Genomic DNA, 13,628 nt, shown 5'->3' on the forward strand with positions numbered 1-13,628 from the left:
AGGGACTAAAACTAGTACCCTGTCGCCAGGTTGAAACACTCTAACCCTAGAATTTCGATTACAACTGTGTTTTTGTGCTTCTTGGGCTTTTCCCATATGTTCCCTAACTGTGGGCATGACAGCCTCCATTCGATCCTGCATTTGAGATATATGCTCAATAACCCTTCTATAGGGTGTAGTTTCCTGTTCCTATGTCTCTTTAACAATATCAAGTAACCCACGTGGATGTCGACCATACAAAAGTTCAAAAGGTGAAAACCCTGTTGATGCCTGAGGAACTTCTCTGATAGAAAACATTAAATAAGGCAATAAAAGGTCCCAATTTTTCCATCCACATCAATTGCCTTCCGTAACATACTCTTTAGGGTCTTATTGAACCTCTCTACCAGCCCATCCGTTTGAGGGTGATATACTGAAATTTTCAGACGCTTAATATGGAGCAGTTTACACATTTCTTTTGTAACCTTAGACATAAAAGGAGTCCCTTGATCTGTCAACATTTCCTTGGGTATACCAACTCTACTAAACATAAGCATAAGTTCCTTTGCTATAAATTTTGCAGAACGATTACGTAGTGGTACTGCCTCAGGATAGCGGGTTGCATAATCCAGGACAGCCAGTATATACTGGTGTCCTCTGGCTGACTTCACCAGTGGACCTATCAATTCCATGGCAATTCTTTCGAATGGCACATCAATGATTGGTAAATGCACTAATGGACTATGAAAATCCTTAGTGGGAGCAGTTAGCTGGCACTTGGGACATGAAGAGCAATAATTATTAACGGTCTTAAACACACCTGGCCAGTAAAACCTTCTAAGGACCCTTTCTTTAGTCTTATCCATTCCCAGGTGCCCCACTAGTATGTGACTATGTGCAAGATTTAACACTGTATTACGAAAAACTTGAGCTACCAACAACTGTTTTAACAATATCTGTGCCCTTTTTGTCTATTCTGTATAGCAGGTTATTATTTACTTCAAAGTGAGGATAAGGTAATGGAATTTCTGGCTGTGAAATAACACCATTTACAACCCGGATATAATTTCTTGCTTCAGCCAAAGTGGGATCCTCCCATTGGGCACTTTTAAAATTACCACAATTAACCTCCAAATCTAATAAATCATCATTGCTTTCTGTACTAACACCTGGCTCATTATTCTGGAGAGGCTGATCTCCTATCAATACAGGCTTAGGACAATAAGTTTTACCTTTACTGTTTTCGTCCAAATCAATTTCAGAAAAATCAAACACAAAATCCTCAATTGTTTAATTCCCTTTGGACTCCTTAGCTGAATTTACTATTAAAGCCCATAATTCAAAAAACTTAGGAAAATCTCTTCCTATCACCACCTCATGAGCTAATTTGGGTACTACACCTACCCGATGTTTTAAAGAACCACATTGTGTTTCGAAATTTACATCAGCTGTAGCATATTCACGTTTATCACCATGAACACAAAGAATACCCATTTTATGCATATGATCTATATTCACATCATGTACTATACATTTTGCCACTAATGTAACCATACTACCTGAAACAAGTAATGCTTTACACATTCTATCATTTACAGTCACCAAACACATGTGAGAGACATCATTATTATCAGGATAAATACAGTTAGACAAAAATGAGTGCGGCCCTGTATTATCACTTGTACTATAGTCCATCAGTTCATCTTTAAGGGCACAGTCTCTGACAACATGACCAACCTCATTACACTTAAAAAATGTAATACTATAATTAGATTTCCTTCCAGGTTGGTTATATTTAAATGTTCCTCTATCTCCCAGAGGAGTGTCCCTTGTATCTTGTAAATATAACTGCTGGTCTCTCACCCCCCTTCCCACTTGAACAGTCTTACCAGTTCTTGTAGAGTTCTGGCAAATAGGAGAGGAGGGTAAATCTGCTGGCGGTAGATGCAAAACTTATCCTGCCGCAATATACCTTTCCACTAGAGCAATCAGTTGGTCTGCAGTATGAGGGTCACCCTGACTGACCCATCGACGCAGGGAAGCAGGTAATCCTCGTTGATCCATCACCAATAACTCCACAATCTTATTAGTGGAGTTAACCTCTGGTTGCAGCCATTTTCTGGCAAGGTGAATGAGGTCAAACATCTGTGATCTTGCAGCTTTATCAGATGCATATCTCCAAGAGTGGGATCTTTGAGCACGTACTGCAGAAGTCATTCCTAGGCGTGCCAGGATCTCAGCCTTCAGCTTGTCATAGTCACTGGCTTGCTCCGGCTCTAGACTTTTTGAGGTTCTCCACTCAAAAAAGGTGCAAGTATGCTTGCCCACTCATCTGTTGGCCATCCTTCTCTTTCCGCTGTTTTCTCAAAGGCAAGAAGGTATGCCTCAACATCGTCCGCTGCAGACATCTTTTGAATATAGTGACTAGCTCGTATAACTTTAGAGCCTTGACAGCCACCAGCAGGATCAGAGCTCAGTCTCTCAGATATAGCTTGAATCTCTTGCCGCAACGTGCATGTGGCGTTCTGCTGTTCCTCACAAACCTTCCTGAATGTTTCTGCTTGAAATGTGACCATCTGTTGCACCAGCACTTCAGTACTCTCTTTCTGTGTTTTTGCCATAAACATAGCGTTCTCCGTCTGTGCCAACACCAACTGCTGCAGAGCTGCACTGTTTTCAGCAGATTTTCTATTGGCCTCCTGTTGCACAGTGGTAGACTGAATCAGTGCTTTAATAGCTTCCTCCAGGTTGTTTGCAAATTATAAAACCCACAGACATAAAATGTGGTTGCCCGCATTCTCCACCATATGTAACAAGAAACTTTGGCAACCACTGTCTAGGGTTTAAACGCAATCTAGGACAATCTAGTTTAAAGTTTAAAGTTTTCAAAACTTTATTTTCTTCCAAAAATAGTAAGGTGACTTTAACAGCAGCATACAGTTTGTTTACAGGTAAGGCAAAAGGAACAGATTCAGTCTTTGCACAAGCTTCCAAAACAGCAAATCTCTGTCTGCATTGTCTGCATCAATACAAATGTCCTTTACAGAATGTAACAGCAAACAGAAATCCAGCAAAACGTTTAGTACATCATATTTTTCACAACACATCATATCAGGCCTCCTGCCTGGCTGTAATCTACTTAGCTAGAGAAATGCTTCCCTTTTAAATCCTAGGATCAGTAATCATGAGCCACACCTGAGTTTAATTGTCTTTAACAGCTGTAAGGTATTCACAACTAAAAAACACTAATCACTTCCCTGGGGTTTCTTAGCAAAATGGTAAAGTGAAATGTATTAAACTTGGTCTAATATATACTCCCTCTATTATTATTATTATTATTATCAGTTATTTGTAGAGTGCCAACAGATTCTGCAGCGCTGTAAACAGAGGGTAGTACAACAAAACAATTAAAGGGATCAAATGGGTAGAGGGCCCTGCCAAGAGTTGCACTGTTGTAATAAGCTCTTAAGAAGGTGATCTACAAACAGCTGGACTTAAGGGGGTTCAGGGGATAGCAATGGAGGAGTGGAACTGGTATAAAGTAAGGTTAGCATAGGTTGTATGCATCCCTGAACAGTAGAGTCTTTAGGGAGCGCTTGAAGCTTTCAAAGCTAGGGGAGAGTCTTGTGGGGCGAGGCAGAGAGTTCCACAAGATGGCAGCCAGTCTGGAGAAGTCCTGTAAATGGGAGTGCGATGAGGTAACCAGAGAGGAGGAAAGTAGGAGGTCATGAGTAGAGCGAAGGGGACGGGAGGCAGAGTATCTGGAAACAAGGTCTGAGATATAGGGGGGAGCAGTGCAGTTGAGGGCTTTGTATGTCAGAGTGAGAATTTTGTGTTTGATCCTAGAGGCAAGAGGAAGCCAGTGAAGGGATTGGCAGAGAGGAGCAGCAGATGAAGAGCGACGTGTAAGGAAGATGAGTCTGGCAGAGGCATTCATTAAGGATTGTAAAGGAGCTAGGCAGCAGGTGGGAAGACCAGAGAGGACAGATTTGCAGTTATCAAGGCGGGAAAGAATGAGCTAGTAAATTAAAATCTTAGCTGTGTCTTGTGTAAGGAAGTGTCTAATTTTGGAGATTAGCCAAGGACTGAATGTGAGGAGTGAAGGAAAGATCTGAGTCAAATGTGACCCCGAGACATTGGGCATGCGGGGTAGGGGTAATGATGGAGTTGTCGACAGTTATAGATATTGGGGGTGGAGATTTTGGAAGAAGGGGGGAAAATGAGGAGCTCAGTTTTGGAGAGATTTAGCTTGAGGTAGTGAGAGGACATCCAGGAAGAGATGTGAGAAAGACAGACAGTGACACAGGTTAGCAAGGAAGGAGATAGGTCTGGTGCAGAGAAGTAGATTTGGGTGTCATCGGCATAAAAATGATATTGTAAACCGTGGGACTTAATTAGGGAACCTAGTGATGACGTATAGATTGAGAAGAGAAGGGGACCGAGGACAGAGCCTTGTGGTACTCCAACAGAAAGTGGTGACGGGGCAGAGGAGGCCCCAGAGAAGGCTAAACTAAAGGTATGGTTTGACAGGTAGGAAGAGAGCCACGAAAGGGCTGTGTCACAGATGCCAAATTGAAGGGTTTGGAGCAAAAGAGGGTGGTCGACAGTGTCAAAGGCTGTGGACAGATCAAGGAGGATAAGCAGAGAGAAGTGGCCTTTTGATTTTGCTGTAAGTAGGTCGTTGGTGACCTTAACAATAGCTGTCTCTGTGGAGTGATAGGGACGAAATCCAGATTGCAGCGGGTCAAGAAGGGAGTTTAACGTAAGGAAATGGGATAGGCGTGCATATACTAGTTTTTTGAGAAGCTTTGAGGCAAGAGGGAGTAGGGAAATAGGGAGATAGTTGGATGGGGAGGTAGGATCAATGGAAGGTTTTTTGAGGATAGGTGTGACCAGTGCATGTTTCATAGATGAGGGAAATGTACCAGTGCTGAGGGAGAGGTTGAAAATGTGTGTTAGTATAGGGGTAAGGGTAGCAGAGAGGGAGGGGAGTAGCTGTGAGGGGATAGGGTCAAGGGGACAGGTAGTGAGGTGAGAGCGCAGTATAAGTGCCGAAACTTCTTCCTCAGTAACAGGGGAGAATGAACTAAGTTTCAGGTTATGAGAGTTGTGGTTAAGTGAGAGCATTGGAATTATGTTGAGAGCTGATTTCATTTCTGATGGAGTCAATTTTGTTAATGAAGTGACTGGCAAAGTCTTGAGCTGATAGAGAAGTTGTATTAGGAAGTGGGGGAGGGCGGAGGAGAGTATTGAAAGTGGAGAACAGACGTTTTGGGTTTGAAGAGAGATTAGAGATAAGAGTAGAGAAGTAGTGTTGCTTGTGGAGATTAAGGGCAGAATAGTAGGAGTTCAAGATGAATTTGTAATGAAGAAAATCAGCTGAACTCTGTGATTTTCTCCAGTGCCGTTCGGCAGTACGGGAACATCTGCGTAGGTACCGTGTCAGAGGAGTATGCCAGGGCTGAGGATGAGTGTGTGATTTCCGAGCAATGGTAAGAGGGGCGAGATTGTCAAGGACGGATATAAGGGTGGAATTATAGTGGAAGATAGATTGTTCAAGGCTACCTGTTGTAAGTAAGTAAGCAGAGGGCAGCTGAGTGTAAAAATCTTTGTATTTTCTGTGAGTTCTGGGAGAGGATATATTTCAAATCAAGCTGAAGGAGAGAGATATATTAGGTTAATGATGGGCCAGCAAAAGTGTTTAAAGGAGTGGGAGGGTGCATTTATGGACATTTGAGCTAAGGGTCATTCATGCAGAAACAAAACATCAAAATATTACAGAGATAAGACTGAGACTGAGGTATACAAGGGGTGAAATAAAACTATTAAACAAATAGACAGATATATGGGCCAGAGCTGCTTAAACTAACTTAACATAATGGCAGACATAAAGTTGATAAAATATGCAATGAGCTAGAGGTATGCAAATTATGACTAGCACAGCCTGTAATTACAAAGTCATGGTAATATATACATTTAAAATAAAAATGAAACAAAAGGAATTACCACTAAATATACAAACACATACAATAAAAACAACTTGGTAGGTAAAATATAATGAAGAAACTGTCCCTCTATCACCAAACCAGACTTTCTGTCACAGTGTGTACATATGTATTTACTGTATGTATTTATGTATTTATATGTGTATATATGTATTTAAAGACATACATATATATATATATATATATATATATATATACACACATATACATATAAACAAAATATATACAGAATGTATATATATATATATATATATATATATGTATATATATATATATATATAAACCAAGAAGATGTAGTACACTACACAGCGCTACACCTCCTGTAGAACTAGAAAAGGTTTGCTCATACACATCAAATGAATAAATTGTTACAATAGTATACTATGATCTACTGTCATAAAATATCAAGTAAATACAGAAACGAAACACCTGTTTAAATGTGATATGTATAAACATAACACCCCCTTTCTTAAAATAAACAAATATATAAATGTGTGGTTGTTTTCAATTATTCTTACCCAGCATACACTTTAAGGAATGTCATAAAAGTTTGCAAATATCAAACTCTTATACAGATTTAAAGTACACTAAAACGTGCAGTAGAATATATATGAACACAGACAATAAGTAAATAAATGTCCATTAATATAGAAGACAAGCCCTTTATAGCAGGGAGTGCATTTCTTATAGACAAATTCCTTTACATCCAGATATCCTATTACTGGGCTCAAGTTCTACTTACATCAATCACCCTCAATCGGATGAGGTAAGGATTAGGCGATTTGTCACGGATATAGTTGTATCACTCTCCAGGAAGCGACTTGTTTCCACAACTTATTGGTAGTTCCACGCCGGTTACTTTTCTTAGATCACTGTGTCTGATTCCTCTCTGATCGATCATGTAGTATTATACAGAGGAAAGAAACATAGCGCACATAGAGTAATATTGTTTTACGTAAAGCTCAATTTATTGTAAAAAACAGAGGTATTTACAAACATAACCTCAATCTCTATGAGGTATCGTCAACGCTAAAAATAATCAGACACAGGTTCCAAACATCAGCTGAGTATCTATCACTGGAACAATTCTTTAAAAATATGAATAAAACTTTCAAACGGAATTTGTTAAAAGTTAGAGTCCTTATAACAGCATGAGCAGCCGTATTCACTATATATAGTCAGGTAAGCGCACTCTCACGAACAGGTAGTCAGATGCCAGGGTGCTAAGAAAATACTGATAATAAATATAGAACAACGCACTCACTGGTCTTGTCAAGTGTCCAAATACCCTGAATGCTTTGTTCTATATTTATTATATATATATATATATATATGTGTGTGTGTGTGTGTGTGTGTGTGTGTGTGTGTGTGTGTGTGTGTGTGTGTGTGTGTGTATTGGAGCCCTTTGCAGTCAAGCAGATCATATTTATGCAATATTCATATTTAATAAAGTGTTATATTATGTATTTACAGTAAATATTTCACATTCCAATGTTCTTCACATAGGGGAATATGTTTTAAGTATTTTTAAATAGATAATCCTATATGTTTTATATATATATATATATATATATATATATATATATAAATCTGTACCTATATATCATCATCTGTATATAGTTAAAAATATATATTTGTGCAAAACTCCATCAGACATTTATTTAAATATCTTTTTAAGAATAAAGAATACATATTCTGCCATGTGCAGAACATTGGATTATGAAAAATGCAATATTATCTATTTATGTTGCCCTCTCAAATAACCGTTATCGTGTTTAAGTGACTTTTGGTTGTTTTTTCGGCTCCATGAAGTCTATGGGCGAATGCGATTTTGCATTTGTGACTTCTAAAAGTCTATTTGTTACCGCGACTTTGCGAACGTGAGAGCACAAACATTTTACTTTCACGTCGTAATATGAGCGCAAATCTCCGAGCACAAAAAAATTATTCTAGTGGTTTTAATGCTCGAACGCAAATGCAAATTTAACCCTTTCTACATCTTTAAAGTCGTATGTACAAAATGCATTGATACCTCTAAGAAGATGTTGTTTAACAAAATAAAAATATATATAAATATAAATATATATATATATATATATATATATATATATCCTTGCACCAAGTTGAGAAATATAAGAAGCAAATATGACCTACATTTATTAGTGGTCGTTTTTTTTTGTGGCAACAGATTTCTCAGTGTCTTGGCAGCAAAGAAACTAAATACCCTACTGTTAAGGAGGATGCAAGTGTCTTGAACACTACAGTATAACACTGTTACTGCTGTCATATAGTGTTCAAAATATATGTACACTCTTGAGCCCTCCATAGCATGCTTTCATAGAAATTACCTAAGTTTCAACTAAGGATTCCAAGAGAAAGAGATATATTTGATAATAACTTTATAAGATTTTTTTTTTTTTTTACTGCACACTCTCTGAATCATGAAAACTTATGTTTGGCCTCCATGCCCTGTTAAATGAATACTATCTATAAACAAATTCTTCATTAGGACCCTACATATCTACTTTATAAATCACAATCCTTCAATTCATGTGTCACAGTTTCTACCTTCCCACAACCATTTGCAGGGCATTTTCTCACCAAACCACGCACTCTATGAATCCTAATTATTGGCAAGGACATACAGTACACATGGCCATGCAGTTCCATTTCCAAATTTTTCTAACCCAACACACCCTGCTACTCTGTCAAACAGTTGTCCTTTCAGCATGTTTTATTTCATCAATTTGACAGGATGTACTTTATATATCCTAAAATGTGTTTTTTTTTAATCAAAATTAAAAGTATAGTCTCTGCTTATGTTATTTTTTGCTGCATCTGTTATTTTTCATTTCATAGCCCCAGTAGTACGTTTGGTTGGGGGACAATCTACTTTTCAAGGAAGAGTTGAGATTTTCTACAATGGAGAATGGGGAACAATTTGTGATGATCGCTGGGATCTTCGAGATGGGAAAGTTGTTTGCAAGATGCTTGGTTATGCCAATGCAGTTCAAGTATTTAGTGATGCGTTCTATGGCCAAGGTAAATATTTTGTATGCAGTAAAATAATTTGATAGCATATCAGCTCTGGGTATTATGTCTTTGTATGTATTGGCTAAACTACTGTATGAGCTTGTTGGGCAGACCCTTCCAAAACAATGGGCATTAATATGAAGTTGGTCCCTCCTTTGCAGGTATAAAAGCTGTAACTTTAATGGAAAGACTTTTCACAAGATTTTGGAGTATGTCTGTGGGAATTTGTGCCCATTCAGCCAAAAGCACATGTATGAGGTCTATGCATGCCACTTGAGTTTTTACATACCAGACTCATCAAACCCTGTATTCATAGACTTTGCTCTTTGCACAGGGACACAGTCATGCTGGAACAGGAAAGGGTCTTCCCCAAAGGCTACCCCAAAGTTGGGAGCGCCTCATTTTCTAAAATGCCTTTGCATCCTGTAACATTAAAATGACCATTCACTGGAATTAAGGGGCCTAGCCCAAACCCTGAATAACAGACCCAGACCACCTCCATAAAACTTTACAGTAGTCACTATCCATTCTGGTAGGCAGCATTCTCCTGGCATCTTCCACACACAAAGAGGCCTATTTTACAAATGTCTGTTCGACATGATTCGATCAGCGGATCATGTCCGATAGACATCGCTGAATGCGGAGAGCAACACACTCTCCACATTCAGCATTGCACCACCAGCTCTTCTGAACTGCTGGTGCAACGCCGCCCCCTTCAGATTTGCGGCCAAACAGCCGATAGCAGGGGGTGTCGATCAACTCGAACGTATTCGATCGGGTTGATTTCACGTGGTCTCTGTCCGCCTCTTCAGAGCAGGCGGACAGGTTATGGAGCAGCGGTCTTTAGACCGCTGTTTCATAACTGGTGTTTCTGGCATGTCTGAAGGCTCGCCAGAAACACAGCCCTTCAAGCTCCATACAGAGCTTGATAAATGGGCCCCAAAGTCTTTTATCAGACTGCCAGATAGTGAAATGTGATTCATTCGGAGAACAATTTTTTCCGCTGCTCCAGAGTCCAGTGGCAGCGTGCTTTATACCACTGCAGCCAATGCTTGGCATTGCGCATGTTGACGCGAGGCTTCTGTTCAGCTGTTCAGCCATGGAGACCCATTTTATAAAGCTCCCAATGCACACTTATTGTGCTGATTGTGATTATTTCAACTGATAACAGCCGATTTTTAAATACTATGCGCTTTAGCACTCAGCAGCCCTGCTCTGTGACTGCGTAATTTACCACCTTGTGGCTGGGCTGTTGTCTCTCCTAGATGCTTCCAATTCAAAATAATAGCACTTACAGTTGCCCAGGGCAGATCTAGTAGAACAGAAATTTTACAAACTAGCTTATGGTAAAAGTGGAATCCTATGACAGTGCAAGAGTTAAAGTCATTGAGCTCTTCAGTGCAAACCATTTTACTGCAAATGATTGTCTTTAGAGATTTCATGGCTATTTGCGGGATTTTATGCACCTGTTAGCAACCTGAATTCAATAAATAGTAGCAGTGTCCTTATACTTCTGGCCATATAGTCTATATTTGTGCAAAGCAAAAAATGGTCAATTTCTCTTTCCTGTAAGTCAATGAACATTCTATAGAATAACCAACAATAGTACTGTAGAGCTTAAAGGAATTTAAACTTAAAGGAGAGTGAAACCCCCAAATTTTCTTTAATGATTTAGACCAGTGCTTTCCAAACTGTGTGTCGTGACACATTAGTGTGTCGGCAGCAGTGTGTAGGTGTGTCCCTGCTACAGCACAAATTTTTTATTTAAATTTTTTTTTTGGCTTCTGACTTTCCGTCTGTCTGCTATGCATATAACGTGGTTGACACATAACTAATACCTAGTGGGTCACAGATCATCGTAACCTATTGGTTCTGCTGAGTGGGAACTGAAACTATTCCCATTGGTGGCATATTGGCTCCTGACTGCATGTGTAGTCAGTGAGTGGGACAGCAGTGTGTTTGCGGCGCGGGCAGTAGTCAGTCGGACTCCAGAGCTTTGAGTGCGCCAGCTTATATGCTGAGCTTAACTCAGAAGTCAAAGTGTTTGTTTTTTTGCAGCTAGCTCCCAGTAGTGCATTACTGCTCCTGCTCTTGATATATGAATAGGAAGTGGAAGCTTAAAAATGCTTGATGATGAAATGCGAGTGTCTTTATCTAATATTCCACCAAATATTCAGAAACTGTGTTCATCCCATCAACCTCATACATCCTATTAAAATAGTAAGTAGCTTTTGGTGTTATTAAACTTTTTTTTTTTTAATTCTTGCACATACTTACATACTGTTACTTGTAAATACATTTCATTATTATATAATTTATATATGTGTCCGTATCTCTTTAAACAGTTAGTTTAACCTCCTGTTTGGTAGTACATATGAATTACTGTGTTGCGAAATGATGTAGGTCTAAAAAGTGTGTCGCCAAAATTAAAAGTTTGGAAAGCTCTGATTTAGACAGTGCATACAATTTTTTTAAAAAAAATCTAATTTACTTCTATTAGCAAATTTTCTTTTTTTTCTCATGGTATTCTTTGTTGAGGAGATACCTAGGTAGGTAGCGTGCACGTTTGGAACAAAACATGAAAGTAATTGCTGCTGCCATCTAGTGCTCTTGCAAATGTATAACATTCTTTAAAAACTGCTGCCATATACTGATCCAGACGCATACACACTCCTGAACGAACCTCCCTGCTTTTCAACAAAAGATACCAAGAGAAAGAAGAAAATGTGATAATAGAAGTAAATTCAAAGTTGTTTAAGACTGAATGATTTATGTGAATCAAATTTGGGTTTTATGTCCCTTTAAGTCCAATTAACTTTTTAACTTGTGTTTGAGAAAATGTAACTCTTTTTAATCTTTTCCTGTCTTCTCTCTCCTACTTTTCTTTGTCATCTCTCTCTTCCTTCACCCTAAAATTGCCAAATAAAGTAGTAATTCTTTTGAAGCTGTGACATCTAAATTGTTTTCTTACAGGTTCAAATCGAATATGGATGGATGAGGTTTCATGCACTGGTCTAGAAAGGTCAATCACTCAGTGCACATTTAAAGGCTGGGGAATCACAGACTGCACACATGCTGAAGATGCTGGGGTTAAATGTGGTTCATAAATATAATAATAATTACATCAATTGAATAATCTGATACAGCAAAAAAATGCTTTTTTCACTACAGCACAATATTCAGATGCTACATTAAAGATGTTTATTCTCAACTTTTCAAAAACAGGGCTGATGTCTTGACTTGATGCACTAGAGGAATGTATGGAAAGAAATTAAAGGGGCATTAAACCCAAAAAATGTTTTTCATTATTCATAGTAACATAGTAGATGAGGTTGAATAAAGACCGAAGTCCATCGAGTTCAACCTATACAAATCTAAAATATATACAAAAAGCTCCAGATAAGCTTAAATAATCCCACTAAAAGGTGACCCATTTAAAACTAGCAATCATATCCATGAATTTTGTTTATAGACAGAAATGTATCCAAATATTTTTTAAATGTATCTAGGGTATTGGCATTCATTACCTCCTTTGGTAATGAGTTCCACACTTTTATTGCTCTTACAGTGAAAAAACGTTTCAGTTGCAGGAGATTAAATCTCCTTTCCTCCAACCTTAAATTGTGACCTCTGGTCACAAACAATTTTCTTGGAATAAACAGAGCTTCTGCCATCTCTGTATATGGGCCTTGAATATATTTATATAAAGTAATCATGTCACCTCTTAAAGGGACACTGAACCCAATTTTTTTTTCTTTTGTAATTCAGAAAGAGCATGCAATTTTAAGCAACTTTCTAATTTACTCCTATTATCAATTTTTCTTCGTTCTCTTGCTATCATTATTTGAAAAAGAAGGCATCTAAGCTTTTTTTTTGGTTTCAGTACTCTGGACAGCCCTTTTTTATTGGTGGATGAATTTATCCACCAATCAGCAAGGACAACCCAGGTTGTTCACCAAAAATGGGCCGGCATCTAAACTTACATTCTTGCATTTCAAATAAAGATGCCAAGAGAATTAAGAAAATTTGATAATAGGAGTAAATTAGAAAGTTGCTTAAAATTTCATGCTCAATCTGAATCCCGAAAAGAAAAAAATTGGGTACAGTGTCCCTTTAAGCGCCTTTTTTCTAAAGAAAACAGACCCAGTTTGGCTAGCCTCTCCTCATAAGTTAAATTCTCCAATCCCCTTATTAGCTTTGTGGCCCTTCTCTGTACTTTTTCTAGTTGTGCAATATCTTTTTTTGTGATTGGTCCCCAGAACTGCACTCCATACTCAAGGTGAGGTCTTACCAGGGCTTTATATAGTGACAGAATTATGCTTTCCTCCCTTGAGTCAATGCCTCTTTTAATACATGCTAGTATCTTATTAGCCTTTGAAGCTGCACCCATCTTTAGCTTGTTATCTATTACTACCCCCAAATCCCTTTCCTCCTGTGTTTGGCTAAGTCTTGTCCCATTTAAATAATACGTTGCCTGCTTATTTTTACTTCCAAAATTTAGAACCTTGCATTTTCCCACATTAAATCTCATTTTCCATTTACCTGCCCATACTTCTAATTTTTGCAGGTCCCTTTGTAACAAAAGTTCATCCTGCTCTGACCTAATAACCT

General features: G+C 38.4%; 1 protein-coding gene across 2 annotated transcripts in view; it reads left to right on the plus strand.

Moving 5' to 3' along the window:
- The window catches only part of MSR1 (macrophage scavenger receptor 1), a 126,796-nt gene extending 113,757 nt beyond the window's left edge, over positions 1 to 13,039 (plus strand). For both annotated transcript variants that reach the window (XM_053700855.1, XM_053700856.1), the window contains 2 exons: positions 8,844 to 9,026; positions 11,991 to 13,039. In XM_053700855.1, coding sequence (XP_053556830.1) covers positions 8,844 to 9,026; positions 11,991 to 12,124 — 317 coding nt within the window. In that variant the 3' untranslated portion in view covers positions 12,125 to 13,039. The remainder of the gene's footprint in view (positions 1 to 8,843; positions 9,027 to 11,990) is intronic.
- Positions 13,040 to 13,628: the final 589 nt, after the last annotated feature.

This window comes from Bombina bombina, chromosome 2 (genome assembly GCF_027579735.1).
Source record: "Bombina bombina isolate aBomBom1 chromosome 2, aBomBom1.pri, whole genome shotgun sequence".
NCBI classification, from domain to species: Eukaryota; Metazoa; Chordata; class Amphibia; order Anura; family Bombinatoridae; genus Bombina; species Bombina bombina.